The 27793-nt window shown below is 41.5% G+C and overlaps 2 protein-coding genes across 5 annotated transcripts in view; one reads left to right on the top strand and one right to left on the bottom strand.

The window, feature by feature from the left end:
• Window positions 1-707: 707 nt before the first annotated feature.
• Window positions 708-27785, top strand: GTF2B (general transcription factor IIB). Of its 2 annotated transcripts, XM_082313662.1 has the most exons (7): window positions 708-802; window positions 3507-3613; window positions 14335-14468; window positions 24609-24755; window positions 24892-25021; window positions 25634-25915; window positions 27554-27785. In XM_082313662.1, exons 1-7 carry the CDS (start codon window positions 786-788, stop codon window positions 27685-27687), a joined length of 951 nt encoding a protein of 316 aa, XP_082169788.1. In that variant the 5' UTR covers window positions 708-785; the 3' UTR covers window positions 27688-27785. The 2 variants fall into 2 exon arrangements, with proteins under 2 accessions (XP_082169788.1, XP_082169789.1); XM_082313663.1 differs by lacking the exons at window positions 708-802; window positions 3507-3613 and adding an exon at window positions 11145-11168.
• PKN2 (protein kinase N2) overlaps window positions 21737-27793 on the bottom strand; it is a 67208-nt gene continuing 61151 nt past the window's right edge. For 2 of the 3 annotated variants that reach the window (XR_014228340.1, XR_014228341.1), the window contains exon 24: window positions 21737-24017. The gene's annotated coding sequence lies outside the window, so the exon portion shown is untranslated. Of the gene's footprint in view, window positions 24018-27576; window positions 27682-27793 lie in introns of those variants that run through there. The other variant, XR_014228342.1, reaches the window with a different exon arrangement.

Raw genomic sequence — 27793 nt, 5'->3', positions numbered from 1 at the left:
GTCTGGACTGGAGTCCAGTGCTGGAGGGCTTTGGCTTTGCAACAGTTCTTGTGGGTTTCTCCTTCTCCGTGGCCTGACGTTTACTGCCAGAGCGGGTGCGAGGGGGAGAGACAGGAGGGGAGCTGATCCCATCACGTGGGAGCGCGTAGGGTAACATGGCAAACCCGCACAAACTGGCGTGCGTGCGTGTGTGTGTTTGTCTGCTTGAGTCAGGCTGAGTGTCTGTGCATGGCCCGTTTGCCAAGGGCTTCCACGAGTCACAGCCAGGCTGCCCGACACCTGCGAGTCCTGCAGAAGGGCCAGGTTCTTCTCATGGTCAAATCAGCTGAGTGGCAAACCAGAACAGCTGTAGCAGGTGATGCCAGTAAGGCGGAACTCAACGCCCAGCACCGTTTTGATTTATTAGAACAAGATTTTGGTCCCGTACCAGGGGGCGCAGGCCGCGGGCTGCCTCCCTGCTCGCCCCTGCCCTCGCCATTCCCTCGGGTGGCCAAGCCCTGCCCAGAAGCGGGCGGGGGCGCCCTGCGCCTTCGCCTGCAGGCGCGGCCCGGCCCCGGCTGCCGCAGAAGCGCCCGGCTGTGCCACACCAGCAGCCGTGCCGCCGCGCAGGCCGTGAAGGAAAGGCGGGGCCTGCCCGCGCCCGCCTCCGGCTCCGCGGCCGTTTGTCCCTTCGCGCGGCCCGTAGCGAGCGGCGGGCGGGCCCCGCCCAGCGCTGCCGCTACATAAGGGGGGCGGTTGCCGAGCTGCCGGACTTCAGACAGGCGCGGCGGCGGGAAGGAGGCAAGATGGCGTCTACAAGCCGGTACGGGAGGCCGGCCTGGGAGCTCGGAGGGGCCCGCGCGGAGGAGGGCCGCGGGGGAGGAGGCGGGAGGGGCTCCGCCATCTCTCCCTGTCCGCGGCACAGGAGAGAAAATGGCCGCGTTGCCCCTCGCTGCCACCCGGCGAGGAACCGGTGGCCAGCGCCGCCCTTGCCCGGCCCCGGGGTCCCCGGCTCGGCTCTCTCGTTTCGCGGTGCTCCTGGCCCCTCTCCGGTTTCCCACGCCTCAAGGCCGCCCTGTGCGCGGCTCCCGGGGTGGCAGGAGGCCGGGGAGGGCCGCGGCGGGCTGGGCCTCCCTGGGCTTCTCCCGTGTGCGCCGGGCCGGGCCGGGCGGCCCCCGGGCCGAGCGGCCTCTGAGGGGCGGCCGGAGGTCAGGAGTGCCGGGGCGGCTGAGCTCGCCGCAGCTCGCGTCGGTATTAACCGGTACCGCTCCGAGAGAAAGGGAGCGTTTTAGGGGATTTCGTGGCGATTCGTGACCCCTCGTTAACGTGAGCTGGGTATTGTCGGCGCTTGTGACCGAGCCCCTTTTCCTGCAGGGCCGAGCTCTTCCCTCGGCAGCGCCTTATCTTGGTGCCGCCGAGCGCGGCTCTAGCGGAGGGAGGGCTGCTCTCCGTCCGGGGCGCTGCGCCCCGTAAGGCCGTCGGACGGGTACCGGGGGCCTTCCTCCGTGTCCCGCGGGTGGGCAGCGGAGCCCCCGGCGCCGGGCGGCGTGCGGCCGGCCGCCGCTCGCCCTCAGCACCGCCTCGGGGCCCAGGTGCCTGCTCCCTGGCTGGGCTCCAGGTTATCGGGTCCTGAAGACAGCTTTTAGGCTCCCACCCTAAATCCCTACCGGCACTAGTCAGGGGCCAGATGGCTCTCGGGCTCCGAGTTAGTCTTTTTTGCCCTGGAGATGTATCGAGGTTGTTTGTTGTGTTGTTTTTTGGTTGTTTTTTTTTTTTTTTTTTTTCCAAGTCAGGAATCTTCATTCCTGGCCCATGGAGCAGACTGTGGATTGACTCTATTACTCCTGCTAAACCTGTCCTAGGATCTGGGCAGTGCTTCCTAGTAGTCTTATTGGAACTCGGGAGCTGTCTGCTGAGATGGACCTGTACACACCTGCTATGCATTTTCTTTCAGTATAGGTGACTCTAGTATATTGAACCTGTATGTTACAAGGAGTACAATATATATGTCTAGATGAACGAGTTTAAAATTGGGATAGAAAGACTAATTTTTACAGTGTTTTGTGAAGGTAAAGTCTGAAAAAACCCCTCTGTTGTTAGTATTCTTTTGGGCTTCTGGGTTTTATTTTTTTCTTTTGCTTAGTGTGTCGCTAGCCTTTTGCGTAATGCCAAATGTCAGGTGATTACACGTGCTTTGTCAACAGTTTTGTCCTGTCATCTGAAACTACTGGCTGGGAACAGTGAGAATGGAAGTAGTTTAAAGAGCTTTTATGTAGTATTTTGAACATAATTTATATTTGAAGATCTTGTGTGCACATGTTCTTTCTGGAGGCTTTTGATATTAATAGTGATGTTGATTTTGAGTTTTGGTTTCAAGTTTTAGGTGTTTTTCTGAACAGTTACTGGATTAAAATGTTTAGGGTTTTTTTGTACTTTTGACTCATCAGAAATATCTAAAAAGTAAAAATTAAGATGGAATGTATAGATTAGGCTGAAATAATGGACTAGTGGGAAAGGAACTCGGGTTAATTTAACTTTTAATGGGATATTTTTGACAATTGAAAGGACTAGAAGTTCTTTTTAGGCACAGTCAGATTGAGGTCGGTGGATACTCATGACATTTTTTTGTGATCAACTTCCGTACCCTCTGCTTTTTAGTTTGCGCAAAATGGCTTTGTTGAATATATGGACCTCAATTGTAAATAATTATTATTCCAATTTTGAAATGATCGGTTTTAACAGAATTACTAAACAGTCACTAGTAGCTTGAATGAGGTATTCACTTTTAAAAGGTTTGGTTAGAAGCAACTGGTTATTACTCTAGTCAGTAACTAAAAGCTGTTGTGCTAGATCGTGCTAATGCTTTATAGGAAGTTTTTTATATCTGCTGTAACTCTTGAAGATGCATGGGTGTAAAAGAGACAGATCTCTGTTATCAGAAGTGGTTGTCACATAATCTCCTTTGAGCTGATTGGTTTTTTGTTAAGATCTCACAGTTAATGAGTTGCTTAATTTAAAATGGGACTTTTTCTTCAAATACCTGAAAATAATAAAACAGTGGTAGAATCAGCTATTTTCTAAAAATATATGTCGTGTGTGCACTACTTCCTGAATTAAGGACCTGGTAAGTAATATTGATCTGATTAGAATGCGTGAGAATGCTCATTTGGAATGAAGCAATCACCACTAACTTCTTGGGGAACTTCATTTAGTGATAGACTGCGAGTTAGACTACACTTAATCAAGTTTGTTATTTAGATTTTTGATGTTTTAATTTGAAGTATTTTTGGTACAAGATACATCACCAAAAATTTGGAATTTAAGATGACTTGAGGTCTTGATTGTCAAATGTAGTGTTACAGCATTTAAATAAAAGGTGAAGTTCAGGTGTTTATGTTAATATTCTGTCATTTAAATCACTGTAAATTCTGTATTATTAAGTGTTCTTTTCAGCAAGAAACTCTTATACTTTTGGATATGTAGCCTGCTTGATTAAAAGTAATTAATACTTCTAATTTTTTTCTTAGTTTGGATGTACTTCCAAGAGTGACTTGCCCAAATCATCCAGATTCCATTTTAGTAGAGGATTACAGAGCTGGTGATATGATTTGTTCTGAGTGTGGGCTAGTAGTAGGTAAGTAGCTATTCATATTTTTATGAATTACCATATAACTTACATTGTGTGTGTAGGTTTGTTTTCCCACAAAACTGGTATATGATAATTTGAGTATTAAAAGGCTTCTTTATGACTAAATATTTTCTTTTATAATATTCTCTTCGCTAAAAGCTTACTGTTTTGAATAGTCTGTCTTCTGGTAACTTCTTGCATTATGAAAAGAATGAAACTCTCTTTAAAGACTGAAAATTTAAAATATGTTGTAGTATCGTATTAGAATATTGTGCTGTCTAGTCCAGTATTCTGTCTTTAATCATGACTGTTGTTTCAGTCAGGAAGGTATTAGAAATGTAATAAAAGGTCTTTGTCAAATAACTTGCTTACAAAAAAAAAAAGAAATCTCAGTTTCCCATTAGATAGAGGTTATCTTCTGCCCTGAAGGATTTCTCTTTATATCCTTGCCAGCACCTGTTTTTGTAAATTACTTCTCCTAAGGCTTTTAATACTATCCAAAGTAAATATCCAGTTTTTCCTCTGGAATTTTGCTGAGCTCTTTTGCTTAGTTCATGTGGTAGCAACTTTCACAGGCTAAACTGTATTTCTAAGTATAATGGAATATTTAAAATGAAAGGCCTTTTAGGCATTGTCTTTGTTTGAATGAGAGAGAGGGAGAGAGAATCATGTTGCCATAGAACATGCCACATATTCATTTTTATGTGTCTTTTCTAGGATCAGCATCTTATTGCGCGTCTTGTTGTCTGTATTCCTTTTGCATGGGAAACTTCATGCTCGTGTTACGATCATTCTTTAAACCTTGTTTATTTCTGTTAAATTTTTTTAGACATGCCATGACCAAAAGAAAATTCTCTGTTTTGGGAGTGCATGTTCAGGTGATTCATTCGGTGGTGCTAAATATTTCAGATGGTTTTATAGCTCTCTCTCTTAGACTGTGCTGATTTTGTTTTGGCTCTTGTCTTGCACTGAATTAAAAATTTTTGTACAGCTGTTAGCATAAAGCTAAAGGTTTAATAAGTTGCAGCAAAAGTAGTACTAATTTAGCCAGGTGACTAAAATATGTGTCTTTTGTTTATGCAAAAAGCAAACTTCCATATAGCTTATTAAAGTAAATGTTAAAATATGTAAAACTTGACGATCAGTTTCCTTTAAAATTATGAAACCATTTAAAAGGTTAGGGGGAGGATTGTTATTTGCTTTGGTAAAAGAAGGACTGGTTTAAATTGCATAAATTCTGGTAAAGGTAAATGAATTGTAATAAATTTGCATGTTAAAAATGCAAATGTCTACAGCAGTATTTCCTGTTGCGATGTTGGTGATAGGCTTCTAAGTTATTGCTTAAAAATAGTTTGGTTCATGTTCAGCTCTTTGCATGGCTGCCATAGAAGTTGAACCAAATTTTAGAAAAGCCCATCTTGATCAGTTCATAAGATAATTCTGGCTTTAGAAGAGGGAAGGGTTTTGCTTGGTACGTTTCATTTTTAGGAACTTGGGAGTTTATCAGAAATCTCACTTCGTGTACCTTCTGTTACCTATTCACAAAGTATTCTTGCTTTAATGGTTTACTCTCTGGTCTCTTCTGAATAGCGTTGGAGATTTCTTTAGTTCAAGTTGTCAGCGTTTTTGATAAGCAGAATAATTAGAATATTAATACAAACTTTTGCTGAGTTGAATTTTTAAAATGTGTTTAAAGTCATCTTAGTCGTCTTTACAGCCAACATTACTGGTAGGGTAAAAAGTGTGTTTTCTTTAAGCATGCAGTGTTTTTTAAGTAGGCCTTTCTATGGATTTCTCACTAAAAGGCTTTAACGTTTACTTTCGTTGTGCTGATTGTTCTCATTCTGTCTTGCCTTCCTTCAGCAATTTAGTTTACCTGCATATGTCCAATTCATTAGCTAGGGTATCTAGCAACTAGTTTGGGAAACCAATTAAATCAGATGAAGATAAATAATTGGAGAGTGCATGACCAAACAGAAGCATGAACATTCAACGTTTTCTCTTCTGGTGTGATGAGAAATTTAGAGGAGGAGAAAAACAGATTCAACTCCTGATGCCTGTTTTGTGGAGATGCATGTCAAGTAGGGATGTTTTAAAGGAGTGAAGACAAAATTTTGTTTCCAAATGAGAAAACTTTTATGTATTTGTTGCAGATTCTGTGATACACGTTCCCCTTAAGAGAGTAGTGATTTAATTTCCTGTTCTTTCATAGAAGAGTTGTGGATTTATGTTTCAAGGCTTACATAGGTCATGATGTGTAGCTGATGTGAACAGGGCCCGCTGAGAACATGTTTTGAGGTGGGCTGAAAGTTAGTGAGATCTTCATTGCTGAAGGGGATCAATTAGAACAGTTAAAAAACCCAAAAGACTCAATATACTCTGTAGCCAAAGTGTTGCAGGTTTATTTAAAAATACTGTGATTTTGGTGTCTGCAGAGCGCTGCTGGTGCACATGGAGCACAATGGTAAATGCTGAATTTGTGCATTTATTTTACTGCTGTAAAGTGATGTGACTTTATTTATTTATTTATTTAGTACAGTTTCGCTGAAATCAGAGCAAAGAGTCTTTGGCTAAGCTAACTGTATTTCCACTTGATGTTTTCCTTGCTTGCTATGTCAAAGTACTAAAGCTTCACATTTGTGGAAGAAGTATGAGTTTGTTAAATGTAAAACTGTGTCATGGGATAAAATAGCTGGTGCATAGATAATTTTCAGGTTTTGTAATTAATCTTCTGGGAATATGAGATGAAATCAGTATTACTAGTATTATGACTGAGGTTGCATTTATCAGGTCTGTTGCTGAAAGAGTGAAGCAATGGAAAAGTTTAGGGGAGCAGGAGGCTAGGAGAATGAGGAGCTGAATTTCTTTAACAGTTGAATTCCATGCCTTAGGCAAAGCTGTACATTGGAAGTACTGCTTTTTAAAGGGAATTTTGAGAAAGCTTTTTAGTCAAAGTTGTTTTGTAGACATAGGTTTTGTTCTTAGTGTCTCAATAAGATCGAAATTTTAAGTTAAATCCAGTATCCTGCTTTTTCTTTGCACAGCATTTTTCACTTGTTCTATTTAGAAGCTGTGCTGTTTTGCTGTGCAGTATTAAAACAATTAAATCTTGTAATGTCAGTATGACTGAAGCTGGTGGCTGTTTTATTATTGCTTCAAAATAGAGCTGCAGTCTACTAAAAACTCTCATCTGCTTTTTCACTGTTAGCTTTCCTGGGTTAGCTTGTGTTCCATCTTTTCATGGCAACTGTTTCCAACTTGTTAACTTTTCCTCTTGCTAATTGCCTTTTGCATGACAGGCAGAGACCTAAATTGCAATTTTCCATGGAATTCTGGTATTAATCTGGATTGACATGCATCTGAAACTTTACAAGTCTATGTCCAAGTTAGTCTGCTGTCGTAAGTCTTGTGTTTTATTTTACATACTTTTCTCAAATCATTCTAGGATATATGGTATGGTAAGTGTTCATGTGCTGGCTTGAGAATTCATGAGCAGAGTTCTTAGGGTTTGGACAAGTAGTCAGTTCTGTGTTCGTTTAAAATGTTGACCATGCCTCATTCTTCAGACAGACTTGGTGGGGGGAGAAGCATTTTGTTCAAGAACACAAGGCTAGTAAATCCTCTTTCTTGACAGGTAAATATTTTGCTTACTACCTTTTAGGCAGTAAAAAAAAGGCTGGAAATCAGCTGATATGCCAGAAGGGGCTGAAGAAAGCAGAATTGAAGTGGAATACAAAGCACTGAATTTTCTTGATGTAGCGAGGCGGTGAGCTGAATTTCAGAGGGGGATAAGAACGAGTCTAGTGGCATGTACAGCTGTGTAGCATCTCAGCTAGGTAGGAATACCTTTCTGATCTAAGACTTTCCTTAAATTTCTGTGTAGTTTCATTAAATGTTGTGTTAGTGTGCAGGAGCTGGAGCAATGAGGAGTTTATTTTTAGCATTTAGTAAGTGATTTTCTCTAACTGATTAGCTCTGCCTGACATGTATCAACTTGTTAAAGCTTTGAATCAGATTATGACCTATATTCAGATGTTTATTCCATGTTCTGTACGTACCTGATGTATTGGGTCTGGCTGAGATGAAGTTAATTTTCCTCATGGCAGCCCTCATAGTGCTGTGCTTTTTATTGATAGCTGGAAGGGTGTTGATAACACACCAGTGTTTTGGCTGCTGCTGAGGGGTGCTCGTGCAGCATCAAGGCTGTCTCTTGGGAGGGGACATAGCCAGGACAGCTGACCCAGACTGACCAAAGGGATATTCCATACCATATGACATCTGCTCAGCAATAAAAGCTAGGAGAAAGGAGGAGGTGGGGGGGCATTCGTGATTTTATGGCATTTGTCCTCCGGAGCAACCGCTACATGGGCTGGGGCCCTGCTTCTTGGGGGGTGGCTGGACATCACTGCTGATGGGAAGTAGAGAATAAAATATTTTTTTGTTTTCCTTTTGCTTTTTTCCACATGTGGCCTTTGCTTCTGTTTTCATTAAACTGTCCTCATCTTGACCCACAAGCCTTTTATTTTTTTTTTTTTTTTTTCCTTCCCTGTCCAGCTGAGGAAGGGGAGTAATAGAGGCTTTGGTGGGCACCTGGCATCCAGCCAGAGTCAACACACCACACCTGAGTGTTCAGTTAAAGAATTTTGGGGAAAAATGTTCAATAGCTTGTGGTCAGCAGTAAGGCTGTTATAAAATTCTGTCAGAATATTTGGTTGGCTAATGCTCCTGAAATGTTTGAGATCTAAATGGCACATCTTAAGTTCAGGTATAGCCTATGAAAAATAGGTAAGGTTTAACTATACTGCAGGTATTTTTTTTTCCTCTACAATATAACAAACGAGTAGAAGAGGTTTCACAATTGCCCCTCTGTTGGCCAGTCCATTACTGAGGATGTCTGTCATTAGGGATACGATTGATTGTGGCTATACATAGATGCTTGTTTTCTGAAAAACAAAGAAACCTTTTTTCAGCTGTTGGTAGTGTCCTGTAAGTGGAGGAGGTGCTTAAGTACTTCTGATTTGGATCCAGTAGAGGGCAGTTACATCTATTGTAGTATCTTTATACCTCCAAATGGTGAAAAATCTTTTCATGTTTGTGTGTATGTTCATGGTTACTTCTTTCTGTGAGTATTATCAACATTTAAAACTAAATTGTGAAATCTCAATTTAAAGTATTACTTAAATAACTAGGCAAAAATCTTTAGATATGGATGTGTATTAGCACCTTATATCTGGTTACTGCTTCTGCACATGGTGTCCAGATCACTAAAAAGTGTCTGACAAAAGTTAGTCCTTGCAAATAAAACTCTCTGCATCCACAGGAAAGGTAATTTTAAAGGATGCTGATACTTAAAGAAATTCTGAACAGTTGACTTTCCCATAAGCATTCATGGATGCTTGATTTACATAGGGAATTTGTAATACGAAGAAGGCCATTTGCTAGCCTTTTTCAGTCAGCATTTAAAGTAGTCTGTGTTTTAAGTCTAACCCATTTCAGCTTTAAAGACAAGGGTGATGGTTCTAGCTGTTTCGGCAATAATGCTTGTAGCAGTGGAAACTTAGACTTCTGATGTCAGAAGCTGGCATGTTTTGTCAGGCTTTGTAATAAGCACTGTTCTTTCTAGTTAGTGGGTTCTAGGCTGGGAACCAAAGGTGTTTGAGAGCCGCTATGAAGAATGCTTCCATTAGCTGAAATACTAGATTTATCTAGTGAAATAACAGTAATGTCTTGAATAATCCTATTTAGGGATTTTTTTTTTTTTACTTGCTTCCTCATCAGATTGGCAAAGTGATTTAGGGCAAATAAGGGCTAGAAATGATCTGAACTCCACTGATGGAAGAAGAGTCTAAAGCCTCTTATTTTTGTGATACAGTGTGATCAGGCACAACATTTTTTCATTGAGATTCTGTAGTTTGGAGCATACTTCACAAGTGCTTGAGCTGTTTGTCTTTTAAAGGCCACAAGTCCTGGAGAGGTGTGACTTCAACTGACCAGATTTGTCTACCAGATTGTTTAACATTTCTATTCTCATTTGCTTCATATGCAGGAGCTGCTAAGCCTTTGTTCTTCTAACAGTCATTTGCCTGCAGTGCTATCCTGTCCCTTTCAATCCATAGATTGATACTGGTATGATGCTGTTGATGTCTGGAAATTAGTCAGTCTTGTGAATAGGCTGGTGTTGCTGTTGGTGATGATGCAGTTGTGGCGTTTACGGTTTATTGAAAACCAGATAACTTTTTGCAAAGAATATTGCTATCTTACAAAAGGCTGGAAATTTTGTAGAAAAAGCTGTGACTGTAAAATTGTGGAGTTTTTTTTTTCCAAGAGTTTATTCTTTGGTAACATTTAATACATCTGGTCTTACATAGAAGTACTAAAGCTGAAAACTGGGGAGAGAAAAAAAAAAAAGTTTGTTTTGGAGGCTATAAAGTTGAGTACTACTGTATGGGCCAGTGTGTAAACTAATAAATGGAATGTGAAGGAGTAGATACCTGGAGTGCTGTGTCTAACTCTGGGCTCCTCAGTACAAGAAAGATAGAGACTTGCTGGAGCAAGTCCAGCAGAAGGTTGCAGAAGTGATTTAGGTACTGGAGCAACTTCTGTACGAGGAGAGGCTGAGAGCTGAGACTGTTAGCCTGGAAAAGAGAAGGCTCAGTTCAGCCTGGCTCTGAGCAGTTACATGTCTTCATGATTCTCCTCAGCTTGTAGTCTGCTACCTAGGTTTTTCATTGTAGTTTGTCTCAGCACCTCATTACTTTGGTTGGTAAGGAGCTGACTGAAATTAATTGTAATTCTATTTTTTTTTTTAAATTTGGCATTGTAAAATGCTTTTAATTAAAATAGAATATATGTGCTCACTAGATGGCAGCAGATTCCTTAACTAACTGTAAGAATGAAACATTCTGTAGAAACAATAGGTATTTTGGTACTTTAAAGTGCAAATGAACTTTAATGCCATGTTTACGTTAAGATTAAAATATTAGTTAATAATATGTAGAACTTGATGCAATGTACAGGTAGCATTAGAGCTTCTCTCAAAAAGACTTAAGCACATACCTTCTCAGAACTGTTTCAAAACTGGATGTGGAAGATAACATTACTTGAGGCTTGAATTTCATCCTATTCTTCTGATTAAACATCTTCGATTTGCAGCTATATTGTCTTCATATAACAGATAATACAAAATGCATAAAGAGAATAAAATACATGTGTATTATGAGTTATTGCAAGTGGAGTGCAACATTAAAATAGCTGATATTATTTCTCTATAAATATGTAATTGCAAATTCAGGGCTTGTTGAGTGAAAATATTTTCCTTTGAGAAATCACTTTCTGTTTTTAGAGGGGGAGTAAACATACATAATTTGTGATGTGTAGACATTTTAAGCTAATTTTAAAAAGTTCAAAATCATATTTTAATTTTTTGTGCTGAACTGAGTTTATTCTTGCATTTCTAGCGCATGCTCTTTGCATTTGGCAGTTGTGAAGAAAAGTAACCTTGGTCTGAGGTTTTCCGTTGTGAATAACAGTTCTGCATTTTACTAAATGAGCTTTTCAGATGGTGGGTAACCTGAGTCAGTGAAGTTTGCAGTGTGTATTTCCACTAGAGCCTGTGTGTTAGTCTGTTAGACTGTATTTTAAAGAGTAACTGAATACTGGAAGAATGGTTTACAAAATGAAATGAGGCAATGGAGAAAAACTGGAAGATGCTTCAGGATATCAGTCTGGAGATGGGTTCCACAAAGATTTGATTTTGTAAACTGTGGTTTTTTTGTATGTACTTCAGAGGAGGAAGCTGAGGCGATGAACTCATCTGTTTGATGAAAGTTAAATAAAGGGGTGTCTAATGTAACCGTATCTAGTGAAGCTCGTTTTTGTTCAAAAGGACTGCATCAAAAGGAAGTAGTGAAGGGAATATGCAGCCACTCCCATACTTATCACAGCCCGATACTGTTGCCAAAACCAATATTATAATGATGTGAGAAAGCAGAGGCGATTTTTATAAGGTACTTAATGGGAGCTTTTGTTGCTCTGATGTTTGACTGTCAGACCCATTTTCCAGGTGCTTCAGGAAATCCAGTCAGTAGTGTATGACCAGCAAATTCAGTTTAGGACTTGCAATGTTAACTTGGGACCAAGTCTTCAAGTCTGATTCCCTGCACTGCTTTTTGTAAGACTGACTTTAGTATTTTAAGGTTTTGTTTTGATCACTTAGGGTGGGGTTTAATTGCATCTGTACTAACATCACAGTTCCAAAGTGTTTATGTTCTGAAGAATTAAAAATAATAAATGCCACACTTTTTTTTTTTTTTTTTGGTGTAGAATGGGATAATTAGCTGCTTGTAGCTGAATATATTTTCCATCTGTGAAAACCTTTTGGCCTATTTGTTCAATTTTCGTCAATATTTCTAGCTTGTGTCACACTTTCGTAGAAGCCTTTTGAAGGTGGAATGCACTTCCTAGGACCTCTGTGTGTTTTAAATAAGACACTGAGAGTATACAGAAAAACTTTTTTCTGCAGTAGCAGATTTCTTGGCAAAGTAAAGGTATTTGCATACTGCATCTTAATTACACAAATGCTTTATATTCAGTGATTTGTTCTACTTAATCTTTTCTCACTCTGAAATAGTAGTCTCAATCCTCTGTTTGTAATATGTTTGCCAAAGCAGGCAGTGATATAACACTTTTTTGTTACAGCAGGAATGGTTCATAACTCACAAGAGGCAGAACCCTGAGTGAGTCATTTAGGTCATTCCCACTTGTGTGGAAAAAATATTACATCATTGCCCTGTACTCAGTGTTCTATTTATACCATGCCAGAATTTTAAGTACATTTTGCTTTTTTTAGATGCTGTAAACAGTATTGGGGGGTTGTCTTAAAGTAAAGTTACTGCTAGGCCATAGAAGGAGCATTACTGAATCAAATATTTACAGAGTCCAGGAGCTAGAGGAGCACGCTCTCTGCTAATTTAGGCTTGCAAGGGGAGGAGACCTTTGTAGCAGAAAGAGTGGATCTGTGGCTTCTTCTTGGCTGCTATATTCTTAACCTTCTAGTTTTTAATGATTCCCCCCCCCCCCCTTTTTGGTTTTCATTAGAGCAGTAAATAGAGGTGGAGCATAGCTGTGAGCATGTCTGACAAATATTGGTGAGAACACCTCTAACCAAAATTGATTCTTTTTGGTTGTGGTGATTTCTTATGGTTCATTCACAGCTTTCAATTTCAAGCATATTCCTTGCATAATTTTATGTCAAGAATAAAGTTTCTCATTCAGAATAGATTCCCTCCCACACAAGTAATTGTGCAGTTGCACGACTCTATCAATTGCTCATGTATTTTCTCCAGCTTCATATCTTGTATTACTGTTGTTTGGAGAGTGCTTTTGTCTGTCTGCTTATGTTTTCACCATGTTAAATCAGCCTCTGTGGTTTCATACTAAGACTTCCACACCGGAAATTTTTCTTGCAGTCAGTGCTACTTATTTTTTTGCAGACAGATCTTTCACAACACACTTAAACACTGATAAAGGTAGTGAATTTTTCCTCAGGTTTAACAAAGCAGAGTGACAATTATATTGAAGTTTTTTCTGATATCCTACACAGAGCTGTAATCTGCTTTACTGCAGAACACTAAGAAAAGTGTTTGTTTTGTACTTTTCTGTACATGCATTCTTAAAAATTCTGTAGTATTGCTCTGGAGGCAACACCTTTGAGATGCAGCTTTTAACAGACCTGTAAATAGAATGAACTACACTGCCAACAGCAGGGAGGGTGTGGGTTTTTTCTGGTTTTTTTGTTTGTTTGTTTGTGGGGGTGTTTTGTGTGTGTGTGTGTTTTTTTTTTTTTAAGATTGTATCATTGTGATTACTGCAGGGCTTTTGCCTGCATCAGAATGTTGGTTAGAGTTATTTCTCAATGTGAAAAGTTGCTGTAGGAAAGGTTTAGATGAATGTGAGATGAATAGAGGACCGCAAGGAAAGTTGTTTCATTCAGAGAATATGGGTTTAGTGCTGTTTTTGCTTTCTCTGAGTTTATATTTAAACTCTTCCCAGTATAACAGGGTAAATTGAGTTTAAGAAGAAATAGTTATGTATATATATTGTGTGTAGATACTGTCAGGCATCATAAATGAAGTGGAGTTGGGCAGGGTCAGACCTCCCTTCAAGAACAATAATTGAGCTGCAAAATGTTGTCATGGTGGGTTAGAAGGTGGCATATTTCAGAGTACCAAGGACTTGGAGCTCGTGCATAGAAGTGATTTAGTACAGCTTAATGAGATTGTGCATGACAGATAATTCACATGTGCACTTTGAACACACGGCAAATGTGAGAGAACTTGTTAAGTTACAATAACTTACTCATTTGTGTAAGTGCTGAGAACATCTGTAGGCAACCATGACCTCCAGCTTGAAATCAAGGTCTTGATTCCTTTTGTGTATTGAAGATCCCATGATACTCTTTAAGGATAACTGTAACTCTGTTTTGGATATATTTCTCTAGTTATTTATGTTTTCTGTGCAGCTCTGGTTGCATTTTTTTTTCCCCATTGCCTTCAACTTAACTTGTAAATCCCAAACATTTTGGTACATTGTCCTGCAAGTTACTGTTCTGTTTGGGAATGCCAATGGACTGTCTTTTTATAATGGAGACCTCAGATGTGTAACTTGATGTTTCATGAAATGCTTCAAAATGTTGCACTAATGCAGACTATTGCTTTCTGTGAACTCAGGTGACCGGGTCATAGACGTAGGGTCAGAGTGGAGAACTTTCAGCAATGACAAAGCAACAAAAGATCCATCTCGAGTCGGGGATACCCAGAATCCTTTGTTGAGTGATGGAGACTTGAGTACAATGATTGGCAAGGTAACATTTAAAATATCAAATTTTACTAAGTTTGAGTGTTTTTATGTCAAGTGCGTGTTTCTATGTCCATAAGGAAACTATTCAGAGAATGTATTTACAAAGAGATTTTGTCTAAACTGAACTCTTACGTTTCAATGGTGTGTAAAATGTGGCTCTTTCCTGGGGGTAGCAGGAAAGGGCTGACCTCTTCAACAAAAGGAAAGTTTGCAGTGCTGTGGGGTTACTTGCCACTCTTTGGTATGCTACTGTAAATAGAAAAGCTGACGTTGCAATCTTTCAGGAACACTTTGACTTAGTATGTGTATTTGAGGTGATTCTGAAACAACAGATACTTAGTTTTGAGGTCTCAGTAGCTAGTGTTGCCCAACTTTGAACTATGATTTTTTTGTAATAAAATCTGTATCAGACTCGTATGGGAGACCTTGAGATCTAGATGCATGTTGTACATGTTCTTCCAGTTAATGTTAAATGTAGAATTATTTCATGGTATGAGTGCTCCAGAAGAAAGTATTCAATGTATATTTGAGTTGAAATTTAGTGGTACAGCCATATCCTGCTGCTTTCCATGAGAGAGGACGCAAGATTAAGCATGCAAATGCACTCCCTTTAATGAAGTAGTGACCCAGGTAAGTTTTCATTGTTGTACTTTGTTATATGTTTTTACTGCAAGATCCAAATTGATTTTTGTGGATTTCTTGAATGTTTCTTGAAAGGTGGTCCAGTTGCTGATAAATAACTATTAAAAAATGTGTTGCTGCTTTGTATGTTGCAGTACATGCACACCAGGATTTCTCAGAAGCTTTTGTTTTAGTGATGTTGCTAGGATGAAGAAGTAGACATACCTAAATATGTATGGATACGTATAAGGGAGTGTGCACCATACTTCTCAACCAAGAGTTCTTCAAAGAGATGAAGTCGACTAGTGAATACTGATATCGACAGCTAATCTTTCACCATTGGTGAAAAAGAAACCTTCTGTTCAAAGGATTGTCCAAGCAGATGCTTGTGTTTTGGACAACTCCAGGCATTGTTGCCCACCAGATTTTAGGATGCCTTATGGTGGCTTTTGGAATCTGTTCAGGCAAAAAAATTTCTGCACTGTTTCCCTAAGAAAGTTGGCATGGCTAAGTAGCTCTGGGAAGCAGTGCTGTAGAAATCACTGGAGTTTTAATGTCACCTGTATAGGTCCAGAAAGATTGTAGTTCTCAGGGCTTGGATTTCTGTTACTGATTTGGTCAGCTATGATAAAGATAAGAAATGCACCTTTATAGACAAATGGAGAAATGGGCTGTTTGCTCCAGGTTCACGCTGTTGTCTCGTTTTGGGACTGTGAATATAGGGTTTGCTCCGTTTGATCCAGTAGGTAGGATGACCTGCTGAGCTCTTTTAGAACCTGCATGTTGGAAAAGACAGAAGGTATTTCAGCTGAAGATACAATTTGTATCCAGGTGAACAGTGACTTGTGCTGTTAACCTCTTATCTCAGGTTCAGATCCTCATTTAGAATAAGAGGGATAGCAGCCTCAGTGAGAGAATTAAAGATGTAAAGAAACGTCTGTGAAAAGTTTGGTTTTCAGAGATGAACATTCATCTAATGAAACAATTTTGCTGTTAACCAGAACGTTCCAGAATAGGCATGACTGACAGTGTGGCATCATTTAACCTGTGAGAACTGTGAGTAAGAATGTCCAAGTACTGGAACTGCCAGGATCGTGTTGGAGAATGTAGAGGGGGTAGTCTGCCTTACTGTGGATATTTTATTTGCCTGGGGAGGAATCACAGAAGAGACACGTTATTTTCTACAGGAAATTGGGAATCTCTCTGACAAACCAGGATGTGTTCTGGACAAGAGTTCCTGTGTTTGTCTTGCCAGTGAGCAGGGGCTCTGGGATGTCAGCTCATTGATGTGAACTCTGTATCAGGAACTGCATTTTTCTTCAGTCATTTGGAAGGAGGAGAATGGCTTATATCAGAAGATGCTGAAGAAATTTCCGATCGCTGCAGAAGGGGCATGAATTTTGCAGCAAAAATAACTAAACCAAGGAAGTGGTACATTTCTCAAGCAGTTTTCTGAAGTCACTGCCAGCAGTAAGCTGGGATGAGGATTGACCTAGATATGCACAGTGGTTGAACAAGGGTGAAATCAGTGTAGTCGTGAGGAAGGTAAGTAGTAGCCGACAAAGTACAGAACAACCTTCATGAATTCCAGAGAATGAAGCAGGATAAGACTTTATTTTCTCGGTTAACAACAGTTCCTAGAGTGGCCTGGACTGGACCCCAGATTTGTGTGCCAGAGATTGCTTTAGCCTTTTGCATGGGACAGGGAACAGAGGTATTCCTTTCTGCTTGAGGCAGAGTTGCAGATAATAGAATCTTTCAAACACCCCCGCCCCCCAAACAAAAACCAAATCCAAACCACAATCCGTGCTGTGGAAAGTCCAAAAGAGAAGGACATTGATGATTCTCATGGCACATCATGTTAGAAATCTATTGTAAACTCCTGGGAAGGTAGGTGGAAGTGGAGTCTGAACCACTTCCCAGTTACAACAGTGAAGTTCTGGTGACTGGTTGTTGCCTTGAAATAGTAAAGGAAGGGGTCCAGTTCTGCTTCACAGAATGGTTTGTCACTCTTTCCTCTTTGAAACCAGGAGGTGCTGCTTCAGGACTCCTTTCTGCTGGGGGCATGTGGTCTGTATCTGCTAGCAGCAAAAGAGAGGCTGCTTTGCCTCTGGAAAAGGATTAGTTCCTAATTGGTTTTAGTACTTAAGGGACCCATCTGTCTGAGGCAGCAACAGCCTGCGTTGGAAGAAAAATTAATTTGTCTGTGAAGAGGAGGATGAATGGCATAGTTGGCTGTGGTCGAAGTGGTTTGCATTCTTCAGGCAGATCTTTAGGATATTGGCACAGAACTGTATCTGAAAGTACATACTGTGTGCTGCAGTTGATCTGACGACAATGCAGATCAATTGGAGATGTGGTGAAGTCTGGCGTTAGTGTTGATTTCATTGCCAGAATATTATAGTTATTTCTAAAATCCTCATGTAAAATTCAAGAAAAATAACTGAATGTTGTGGTTTCGGCTGGGATGGAGTTAATTTTCTTCCTAGTAGCTGGTGTGATGCTGTGTTTTGGATTTAGTGTGAGAATGATGTTGATAACACACTGATGTTTTAGTTGTTGCTAAGTAGTGCTTACACCAGTCAAGGACTTTTCAGCTTCCCATGCTCTGCCAGGTGTACAAGAAGCTGGGAGGGGGCACGGCCAGGACAGCTGACCCAGACTGGCCACAGGGCTATTCCATACTGTATGACGTCATGCTCCGTATAGAAACTGGGGGGAGCTGGCCAGGAGGGAGGGACCACTGCTTGGGGACGGGACGGGCATCGGTTGGCGGGTGGTGAGCAATCGCATTGTACATCATTTGCTTTATTATTATTATTATTACTACTACTACTATTTTACTTTATTTCAATTATTAAACTGTTCTTATCTCAACCCATGAGTTTTTCCTCACTTTTACTGTTCCGATTCTCTTCTTCATCCCACCAGGGAGGGGGAAGTGAACGAGCAGCTGTGTGGTGCTTAGTTGCTGGCTGGGGTTACCCCACAACAGTCCTTTTTGGTGCCCAGTGTGAGACAAAGGGTTTGAGATAATAACAGATGGACCAGAGTGTATTAAGGAATTTATATCTGTTAACAGGTGTCGGTCACAATATTGATTCATCTGTTCTTGATATTAGTTTATCTGATCTACACCATGCTCTTGTTTTTGCTGTATGTGTTAAAGATTAATGTTCGTTTTTGTAGTTTGCTGTGCTCTGCAATGATTAGTGATGTTTGCCTGGGAGATTTGTTTTCAAACCAATGACCTTGAGCTTTATCTGGTATTCGGGTTTTGTACCGAAGCCATTACTGTACTTCGGGTACCACCCCGTGGAGACAATTAGCAATTATACTTCTTCCTCTGAGAGGTTTGTGTTTTTTAATGGAGGAAATACAGAATGGCACCTTCGCTACCTTCTACGATGTTTCTTTCTTCATTACAACAACTTTTCAGTATCTTGAACATCCTTGAGTAGTTAAGGTATTTCTTGGGAATATTGTTTTGTTTTTTCCTAAAGTTTAATAAGCAATTTAAGAATATCATCTGGAGATCTGCCCCAAGGCTGTATAGTTATGAGTGGCAGGGTGTGTTGGGATAGCATGGGCAAATGCCTAGGACAGTGGGCCCCTCCAGTATTTTGGAACTTCACCCCTGAACAAGTGCAGATTAGTAGAATATTTGGAAAAAGTATGCTGTCACCCTGGCAGTTCTAGGGAAACACAAATCACTGCAATGTGCTGGGGCCTGGCCCGTGCATACTGAGCCCTGTTTAATGCTATTCAGTACCCTCAAGGGGAAGAGAAGGTCTCTGGATCTGATGGCAAAATGACAGGCACTGTGGCCACTCCAACCTCTGAGACAGGTACTGCAGCTGAACCAGAGAACCAGCCTGTGCCAGTATCAGTTGCCCCTATACACAAGAAAAAATACACAAGAAAATCGGCTTGTTTAGTAAGGGATGAAGATGAACCAGGGCCATCACAAGAACAGGAGGAGGAAGAGGCAGAACCCATAAATGAGACTATAACCACCTGGTCCCTGTCCCTGAGTGAGCTATGAGATATGCGAAAAGATTTCAGCACGTTGTCGCCTGGCTGCTCCAATGCTGGGATAATGGGGCTGGTAGCCTGGAATTAGAGGGTAGGGAAGCCAAGCAGCTGGGATCCCTTTCTAGGGAAGGGAGCATTGACGAAGCAATTGGAAAAGAGGCACAAGCCCTAGGCCTCTGGAGGCGACTCCTGTCAGGCGTGAAGGAAAGGTATCCCTTCAAGGAAGTTGTTATATGTCACCCAGGCAAGTGGACCACCATGGAGAGAGGTATCCAGTACCTCGGGGAATTAGCTGTGGTGGAGGTGATTTATGGTGACCTGAACAATGAGCAGTTCCCCAAGGATCCAGATGAAGTCAGATGCACACGACCCATGTGGCGGAAGTTTGTATGGAGTGCACCATCATCGCATGCAAACTCACTGGCAAAGACTCACATGGAAGGATGGAGAGGAACAGATGGTGGATGAATTGGCTGGCCAACTCCAGCAATATGAAGAAAGTCTCTCTTCCTCCTCATGCGCCTGCGTCTTGGCTGTGGAGAAACAGCCAGACATGCTAGCTGAGAAATTATCCTGGGAGTTCCAGCGATTCAAAGAAGATATGTCCTGCTCCCCACCTGTACGAGCCAGTACCTCAGCTATTAGGAGTAAACGTTCCTCAGAGAGAGGATATAGTGGATACACACCATAGGCCACCCTGTGGTTTTACCTGCATGACCACAGAGAGGACATGAGGAAGTGGGATGGAAAATCTACCTCGACCCTAGAGGCATGGATACGTGAGTTGCAAGGAAAAACAACTACAAAAGGCAGTTCTTCCAGGAAAATTGCTGCTCTGGTTTCCAGTGAGCAGTTCACCAGTCAGAGTAGATGGGCTGATTTTGCTTTTGATTGTAATAAAGGGACTTTTGATTCACATTTACAAGACGTGAGTAATGAATGCTACGGCCAGGACTAGAGGGGCCCTGGCTTCAGCCAGGTGGAGGAAAGGGACAATCGGATTTACTGGACTGTGTGGATTCGATGCCCCTGGGGGGGGGGGCATAGCTGCCTTGGAGACAGAGGAAATTAAACAGCTGTCTATCCTGCCCGGTCTCTCGAAGGACCCTTCTGTTGTGGGGTTGTTGAGGGTCAAAGAACAACAGGTGCCAGTCGCCACCGCAGCGGTGCACGGGTGGCAATATCGCACCAACCGAGACTCCCTGATTCCCATCCATAAGCTGATTCATCGACTGGAGAGCCAAGGAGTGATGAGCAAGACTTGCTCACCCTTTGAGTCCCATATGGCCAGTGTGAAAGTCTAATGGAGAGTGGAGGCTAACAGTGGACTATTGGGGCCTGAATGAAGTCATGCTGCTGCTGAGGCGCTGCCGTGACAGACCTGCTAGAACTTCAATACGAACTGGATTCAAGGGCGGCCAAGTAGTATGCCACAACTGATGTCACTAATGTGTTTTTCTCAATCTCTTTGGCAGCAGAGTGCAGGCCACAGTTTACTTTCACTTGGAGCGGTGGCCAGTACACCTGGAATCGACTGCCCCAGGGGTGGAAAGACAGCCCTACCATTTGCCATGGACTGATCCAGGCTGCACTGGAACAGGGTGAAGCTCCAGAACTAAGGGAATGATATCTATGTGTATATATCAAAAGACTGGAAAAATGGTGGTGATTAATTGGAACGTATTGGAAAGTGTAAGGCTTGGGCATGACATAGATGATATAGAATAAGGGGTGGATACTGTCCTGGTTTTGTCTGGAATAGAGCTAATTTTTTTCCTAGTAGCTGGTAGAGTGTTGTGTTTTGGATTTAGTATGAGGATAATGTTGATAATACACTGATGTTTCTGATTCTCTCCCCCATCCCACCAGGGAGGGGGAAGTGAGCAAGCAGCTGTGTGGTGCTAGTTGCTGGCTGGGGTTAAACCACAACACTGAACAAGCAGCTTCTAGATCTGCCTTGATATAAAGAACTCTTTTCTATGAATCTAAAAGAAAACTTTAAGTTTTGCTACTTACCTTGTGGATAGAAGTTGTCTTTTTGTCACCCTTCGTAGTTAATCTATTCCTTTTTGTAGTGACTGCAACTACAAGAGAATTTAGGTTGGTCGAACAAGAAACTAATGTAATCTATTGGTATAGAATTCCTATCCTTTGATCAGATGCCTCTGAGAGGAAGCTGGCTGTTGTCAGACTGCAGGGCCTGGATCTGGAGGTGCTATATTGATGAGCAGTGGCAAGATATCAAGGGCCGATGATTGAAAAAGAAGAAAGGAGCCAGCAGACTGTATAATGAGCTGGTTGTACGAGGCAAGAAGACTGCTGGATCTGGGGGCATTCCTTGGCACTGTGGATAACCTCAAGTCAATGATGTGGATGATGTTGGTGATACTTCTTCTTTCTGCTGTTAAAGGGGATATATTGGGGGTGCAAAGCTTTTGGGTGCCAGCGCTGCAACCCTAACCTCCATTGAGCGCCTTCAGAGATTAACACTGTTTACTGGACTGTGTTTTCTCACTCTAGCTATCTTTGAGGCTGTTTCCAGGATTGTATCCGTGAGATTTCTGCTCTGTTTGAAAGCCAAACAGCTGGAACTCCTGACTTTGACAGGTAGCTGTCTTGCTGAGATGGGAAAGATACGAGTAGATGTCTCATAAAGGCCACAACAGTAGAACATACAATTCTTAAAGTATTTGATTTCAATTAAAACTGTATGGCTTCTGTTTTTTCCATGAAGGGAAAAGGACTCTTAACATGGTTGTCAAGGGCTGAAGCCAACAAAAAGCATTGTCCCTCAATTGAAAGCTCCAGAAGGAAAGTAGATGGTGCATTTAAATAGCAAATGCAGGGAGAATTGTGGTGGTTTATTTAAGCGATTGAGATGGAAGAGTATTTTCCAACCCTTTTATAGTTGTGAGTTATATATTGGGTACGGCTCTTGGAGAGTGCTTATGCCGACAGGGTAAAATCCATTGGCTAACAGTACTTGCCTATAGTTGCATTGGTAGTTTCAATATACATAAGCAAACATTCAAAGGAAAAGGTAAGCATAAGTACCAGCAAGAAAGTAAAAAATGAGAGGTTAAGGAGAACCATTACCAAAAAAAAAAAAACAAACCAAACCCCAAAAAAATCTTAGAGGCGCTGTATACTGGACCAGGGAAAAATCCCTGTGGTGAAGGGGAATACTTGGTGGCCCCAAGACAGAGCAGTGTTTCCTGGTAAAGGACTATCTGGCATGAAGGCTGAATAGACAAGGACTGGGGACTTGCTGTCAGGGTTGACAGGCCTTTGCCTGTGGTCACTCTTCCAGCATCTACAAGGTTTTGAGCGTATGCAGTTCCTGTAAGCATTTGTGCATAGCGCTAGTCGAGGAGGCCATGATGCAGACTCATGTTGTAATGCATTGCAGGCAACAGGGGTATGAGTGATGGCCAGGAAGGAGCCTTTTGACCTGAGGCTTGTGTATATTTTGGGCCAAGGAAAGTTGTTCTGGTGTAATTCCTGAAAGGAGGGTCTAGTGTTGCAGATGTGTTTGTAATGCTCTCTGTGGCCTGAAGTCAGTTGTGCTTGATTCTTGCTCTTTGTTTACCTTTAAAACCTTACTGGGAACCTTTGGATAGCTGGACGTGTTCATCCAGTCAAGGAAGTAAGATTGCCTTTGGAGCAGCCCCCCTGCTGTCTTGGTGCCAGGATCATTTCTGGGTGGTTCCTTCATCTGAAAGCCTGTTTGAAGGAGTAGGAAAAAATCGAAGAACGATCTCGGAATCTAGCATCTGTCATAGAGGCCCTATTCAAGGGGCTAGGGAAACTTGCAAGGGAGGGTTCTGTGCCAGAGTCCTTGGTCGCCACAGCAGTATCAAAGCACGTGTGCACCACAGGTACGCGTCCCAACAGTAGAAGTATCCACTGAGCTCGTCAGAAATGGGGTGTAACTGGAGTCCTTAGGTGTAGGGAAGTGGAACAGTGTAAGCAAATGGTCAAGAGTGAGTGTTATTAGTGTCGGCCAACGAACATGTATTAAATGCAGATGTGCATCAGGGACAGTTGATAAGACTTAGAGGCTGTTTTAAAATAGAAGGGCAATTCCCAAGAACATGGATCAGGAAAGCAGAAACAAGCTCTGACTCCATCTGGGCAGCTCAGAGGAATAAGGTGGTGCCAGGATGTGGTCTGCCACTGTTCACTGTGTCCTGGCCCCACTCTGTACCACCTGGGCATCCTGATACGTTGCCGAGTCTTCACCTTGAGAACTCTGTGTGCAAGTGCTGGATGTGAATAGCCAGGTTAGCAGTCAGTCATAGATCGAGATCTGCTTTATGCTTCCTGTTTTTCCCAAAACAGAACAGCGTGGTAGTCTGTGTCTGCAGCAGCCACCATACCAGCTTGTTTAAATGACCAAATCTGTCTGCAAGGAAAGCTGGATGCCCCTGTCCAGCTAAATTGTTTGAAGGTGCCAGCAAGGAATAAATGCTTGCTGATTCAGGGAATCTGATTTCTACTCACGATGTGGAATTGTTGTGAAGAAGCATTTTCTACTTGAGAGAACTCATGGCCTCATACGCTGTGACAGCAAACACATAAGTAGACAGTAGAAAGTACGGGCGTTGCTCTTCTGAACTTACAGGCTGTGTTGTTGTCATCAGCTATTACTAATCTGACATGGCATTATTTGTTAAAGACATGTTTCAGACTGATGGCTAATTGAAGACCTTAAACATTTTAGACCCTCTTAGTTGGGCAAAATTGCATATTTAATAGAAGTATGCAGTTTGCACTATCAGTTGCAAGGTACAAAAAACAGCATGTTGGAAGCTTGTTTTGAAGTTGCCAGGTTGAGTTGGTGGCTCTTACTTCTCTTAAGACCTCAAGCTTTTCTTTTAAGAGGTCCATGGTTTTCCTGTAAAGGCAGAATATATGGATATTTGTATTTTGCCACAATTAAGGCTTGCAACTGCTAGCAGGCATAGTATCAAATTAGTTTTGAATAGGTCATTGGTTTGGAGGTTCTCTTTGCCCATGCCTTCATTTTCATTTTTGAGTTATCATTGTAACAACTGGTCTCCAGTTGGCCGTAAAATTTTGTTTTTCTGACTCGCCAGTCTGCCACAGTGCAGATGCAGCCCGAATGACATGGGTTGCATAAAATCTAATCTTGGACCTCAGCATTTGTGACAGGAGTGTTGAGACACACACATTGGCTACACATTATTAATTTTATTCTTTAAACTACTGTTACATTAGGAAAGAAAAATCCCTGCATGACCTGTGGTCCTTGGAAATCAATTCACGGTTTGAGACTTGTGCAAAGTATAGAACCTGATGTTTGGAACAATGCTTGATTGTATGATTTATGTCAGTGATGTTTATTTGCACAGCTGTTTGAACTGAACACCTTTGAATTAAGATGTATAAAGCTGGAAGATGTTTGCTCTTGAAATGAGGAGGAAGTTACCTGTGTTTTATTGATAATACAAATTTTTCTTTTCAGGGCACAGGTGCAGCAAGTTTTGATGAATTTGGGAATTCAAAGTACCAAAATCGCAGAACTATGAGCAGCTCTGATCGCGCAATGATGAATGCTTTTAAAGAAATTACGAACATGGCAGACAGAATCAACCTCCCTAGAAATATAGTTGTAAGTTCATGTCTCCCTTCCCTAAATTGTTCTGGCATTGACTTAGTTAGCATAATATAATGAGCACATGAATTTTTGATATTGCTGCTAATTAAATGGCCTAGAGTTAATTAAATTTAGTCTTCTTGCTTTGAAGGATCGAACAAATAATTTATTCAAGCAAGTGTATGAGCAAAAGAGCCTGAAGGGAAGGAGTAATGATGCTATTGCTTCTGCTTGTCTCTACATAGCCTGTAGGCAAGAGGGTGTTCCAAGAACATTTAAAGGTAAGTTTTCAGCGATACAGATTCAATTTTGCTATGAAGTAAAGGTCTGGTTACTGTCACTGTAGGAGGTTGGTTTTCTCATTCCTGGACTTTGCTGAACTGGTTGTTCTCAGCTACAGCTCGCCTTTGGGGGCGAGGGCAGGAGGGAGTCTGGAAATTTGTTATATTGATGAAGTGAGTAGGCTCTCAGGCATGGGATTTTTGGTCATAATGCATTAAAAAAAATTAACACTTGAAAGTCATTCTGAGTGTTGGTGAAACTTAAGGTGTTGCGTTGATCGGAGGATGATGGGGACTGCTGTAACTGAATTTGAACCAACAGTTCTGCAGTAAATATGTGCAACTTTTCCCTGACAGGGATACAATTTTGTTTGGCATTGAGTACCAAATTTCCCTTAGGAAGCAAGCTGTATTAATTAGCTCCTTACGAAAAATGTACACTTGACTGAAGTGATTTGGAAGTTTCACAAATGTGCAAAGCTTATTTAGTGATGGCGGCCTTCATGATATTGGCCTTCTTTGTGGGTCTTAATATTTTGAGAATCAAATTTGATTATTTTGGGGGAGTAAATGCTGTCAAGCCTAAAGTTTTAATTTTTACTCTTTGTTTAGAAATATGCGCAGTGTCCAGGATTTCAAAGAAGGAAATAGGCCGGTGTTTTAAACTTATTTTGAAAGCTCTTGAAACCAGTGTTGATCTGATTACAACTGGAGACTTCATGTCAAGATTCTGTTCCAATCTGGGTCTTCCGAAACAAGTACAAATGGCAGCAACACATATTGCTCGTAAAGCTGTGGAATTAGATTTGGTTCCTGGGAGAAGCCCTATCTCTGTAGCAGCTGCAGCTATTTACATGGCATCACAAGCTTCTGCAGAGAAAAGGACACAAAAAGGTAAAACTTCACTTTTTTTTTTTTTTTTTTTTCCTTCCCTATGTCTTGCTGCTTGAAAGAGAATTCAATGTTATTGTAAAACTTGGATGAGGTCTGTGCAAGTAGTTATAAGCTGCCATTGTAACTGCATACAGCGAGGACCAGAGCGGGATCTCCCACTCCCCAAAATGAAAATTGAGTAATTGGCTATGCTCAGTGTAAACTGAGTTCACTTTCCTCTGGCACTAGGAGTTGGATTCTTGAATGCAATAGACCAGCGCATTCAAATGAGCATAATTTTAACTTTACCCATGCTAATATTTGCATATGTACATTCTACTGCTCTAAAATACTCCAAATGCAAACTTGGGGGCAGTCGCAGGTAGCATTATGGCTTTACATTACACTGAGTCTTTAATCATTCCAGGAGCCAGGGAATCACCTAAATTAGTACATGTTCCTTGAGTTCTTGTGAGCCTGTGATAAAGATTGAGAGTAGTGGGACTGCCGGCTTGGCCGTAGATCACCTTTGGCATTATTCTCTTCTGCTAGGATAGCCCTTAGGAAGCCAGTAAAGAGTTCAGGGCTGCTCTTGAGCTTCAGAGCAGCATGGATCAGCCTCCGGGGCTCAAGAAAATCAGGCCTATGTGGGGGCAGCACATGGAGAAGGAAGGGAGCTAAGGCTGCGGTGGTTAAAATTTGGTGTGACAAATGGATCCAAGTGCCTGGTACCTGGCTGTGGAAACTCCGGTGATGTGTCTAGTCCAGTTCGGATCAGAAATGTTAAAAATCTAGCAATTTCTTGGTGAAGAGCTGCTTTTAGGTAAAGAATAGCCTTTATCTGTCAGGTTGTGGTGCCTTGTTCTGCATTAATCACTGCTTATTCTGTCCCTGGAGCTTTCATTATGTTGGCAGTTTCCTGGGCATGTGAGTGATGTAGAGCCCAAGCAGTACGGTGCCTTCGTCCTTGCTTGCCTTGACCTATTGGATTATGTCTCTTAAGCGTGATCGTTAAAACAAAATACAGCTGCCTGCCACGGATACAGGCATGACTCCATACTCCTTCAGTGTCCTCAATGCTGAAGGCTTTCATGCAGTTCAAGGTTTAAATTCCAAACGTGGTTAAATCTTGAATAAATTTAAGTTTCTGTGCATTTCAAACAAGTGTTTCCTTTGCTCGTTAAACAGTGCTCTGTGCCTCTGACTTATTTCTCTGTGCATGTTAAGGTAAATGCATTTTGTGTTTAGCTGAAGGTATTGCTTTTTGCCTATGCCTAAGTTTTTTGTTGTTTTTGCTTATACTTAATGAAAGCGCAAAAATGAAGATCGTGGTGTTGATGACAATTTATTAGAATATTGCTGGGCACATGTAGACTTTGCAGTAGATGTTTCTAACGACTTTTGCACTCTTGGCCCTCTGCCAATTTGAAACTGGTATTATTCCAAGATAGATAGTGTAAGTTGAACCATGGCATGTGACAAGACAGACTTATGTGTGCAAAATATTAGTCACCATGGTTAAAACCATTTTTTCCAGGCTTTTGGGAGAGTTATGAATTAAGCTAAGTGTATAGCACTTCTCGATAAATTATGCTTGCTCGTTTCTTCAGTACAAATGGCAAAAGTAAAAACTAATCACTTATCTGCTTTTTGTCCTAGAAATTGGTGATATTGCTGGTGTGGCTGATGTTACGATTAGACAATCGTACAGGCTGATCTACCCTCGAGCTCCAGATCTCTTCCCAGCAGACTTCAAGTTTGATACCCCAGTAGACAAACTACCACAGCTGTGAAATTGCAGAGGGTTACTTTTAATTTCTATTAAAAAAACCCCCAACAACAACAACAACAAACTTTTGATTTTTGCCTATAATAAAGGATGTACAAAGTGTTAATATT

This window comes from Platalea leucorodia, assembly GCF_965183815.1.
Source record: "Platalea leucorodia genome assembly, chromosome: 5".
NCBI classification, from domain to species: domain Eukaryota; kingdom Metazoa; phylum Chordata; class Aves; order Pelecaniformes; family Threskiornithidae; genus Platalea; species Platalea leucorodia.
This window is presented reverse-complemented; position numbering and strand designations above follow the sequence as displayed.

Bases quoted from the DNA above. Each gene is read 5' to 3' on its own strand.
- GTF2B (XM_082313662.1), top strand. The intron at 14,469-24,608 runs GTAACATTTAAA...TTTTCTTTTCAG, and splicing joins TGAGTACAATGATTGGCAAG to GGCACAGGTGCAGCAAGTTT. The intron at 25,022-25,633 runs GTAAGTTTTCAG...CTCTTTGTTTAG, and splicing joins TGTTCCAAGAACATTTAAAG to AAATATGCGCAGTGTCCAGG.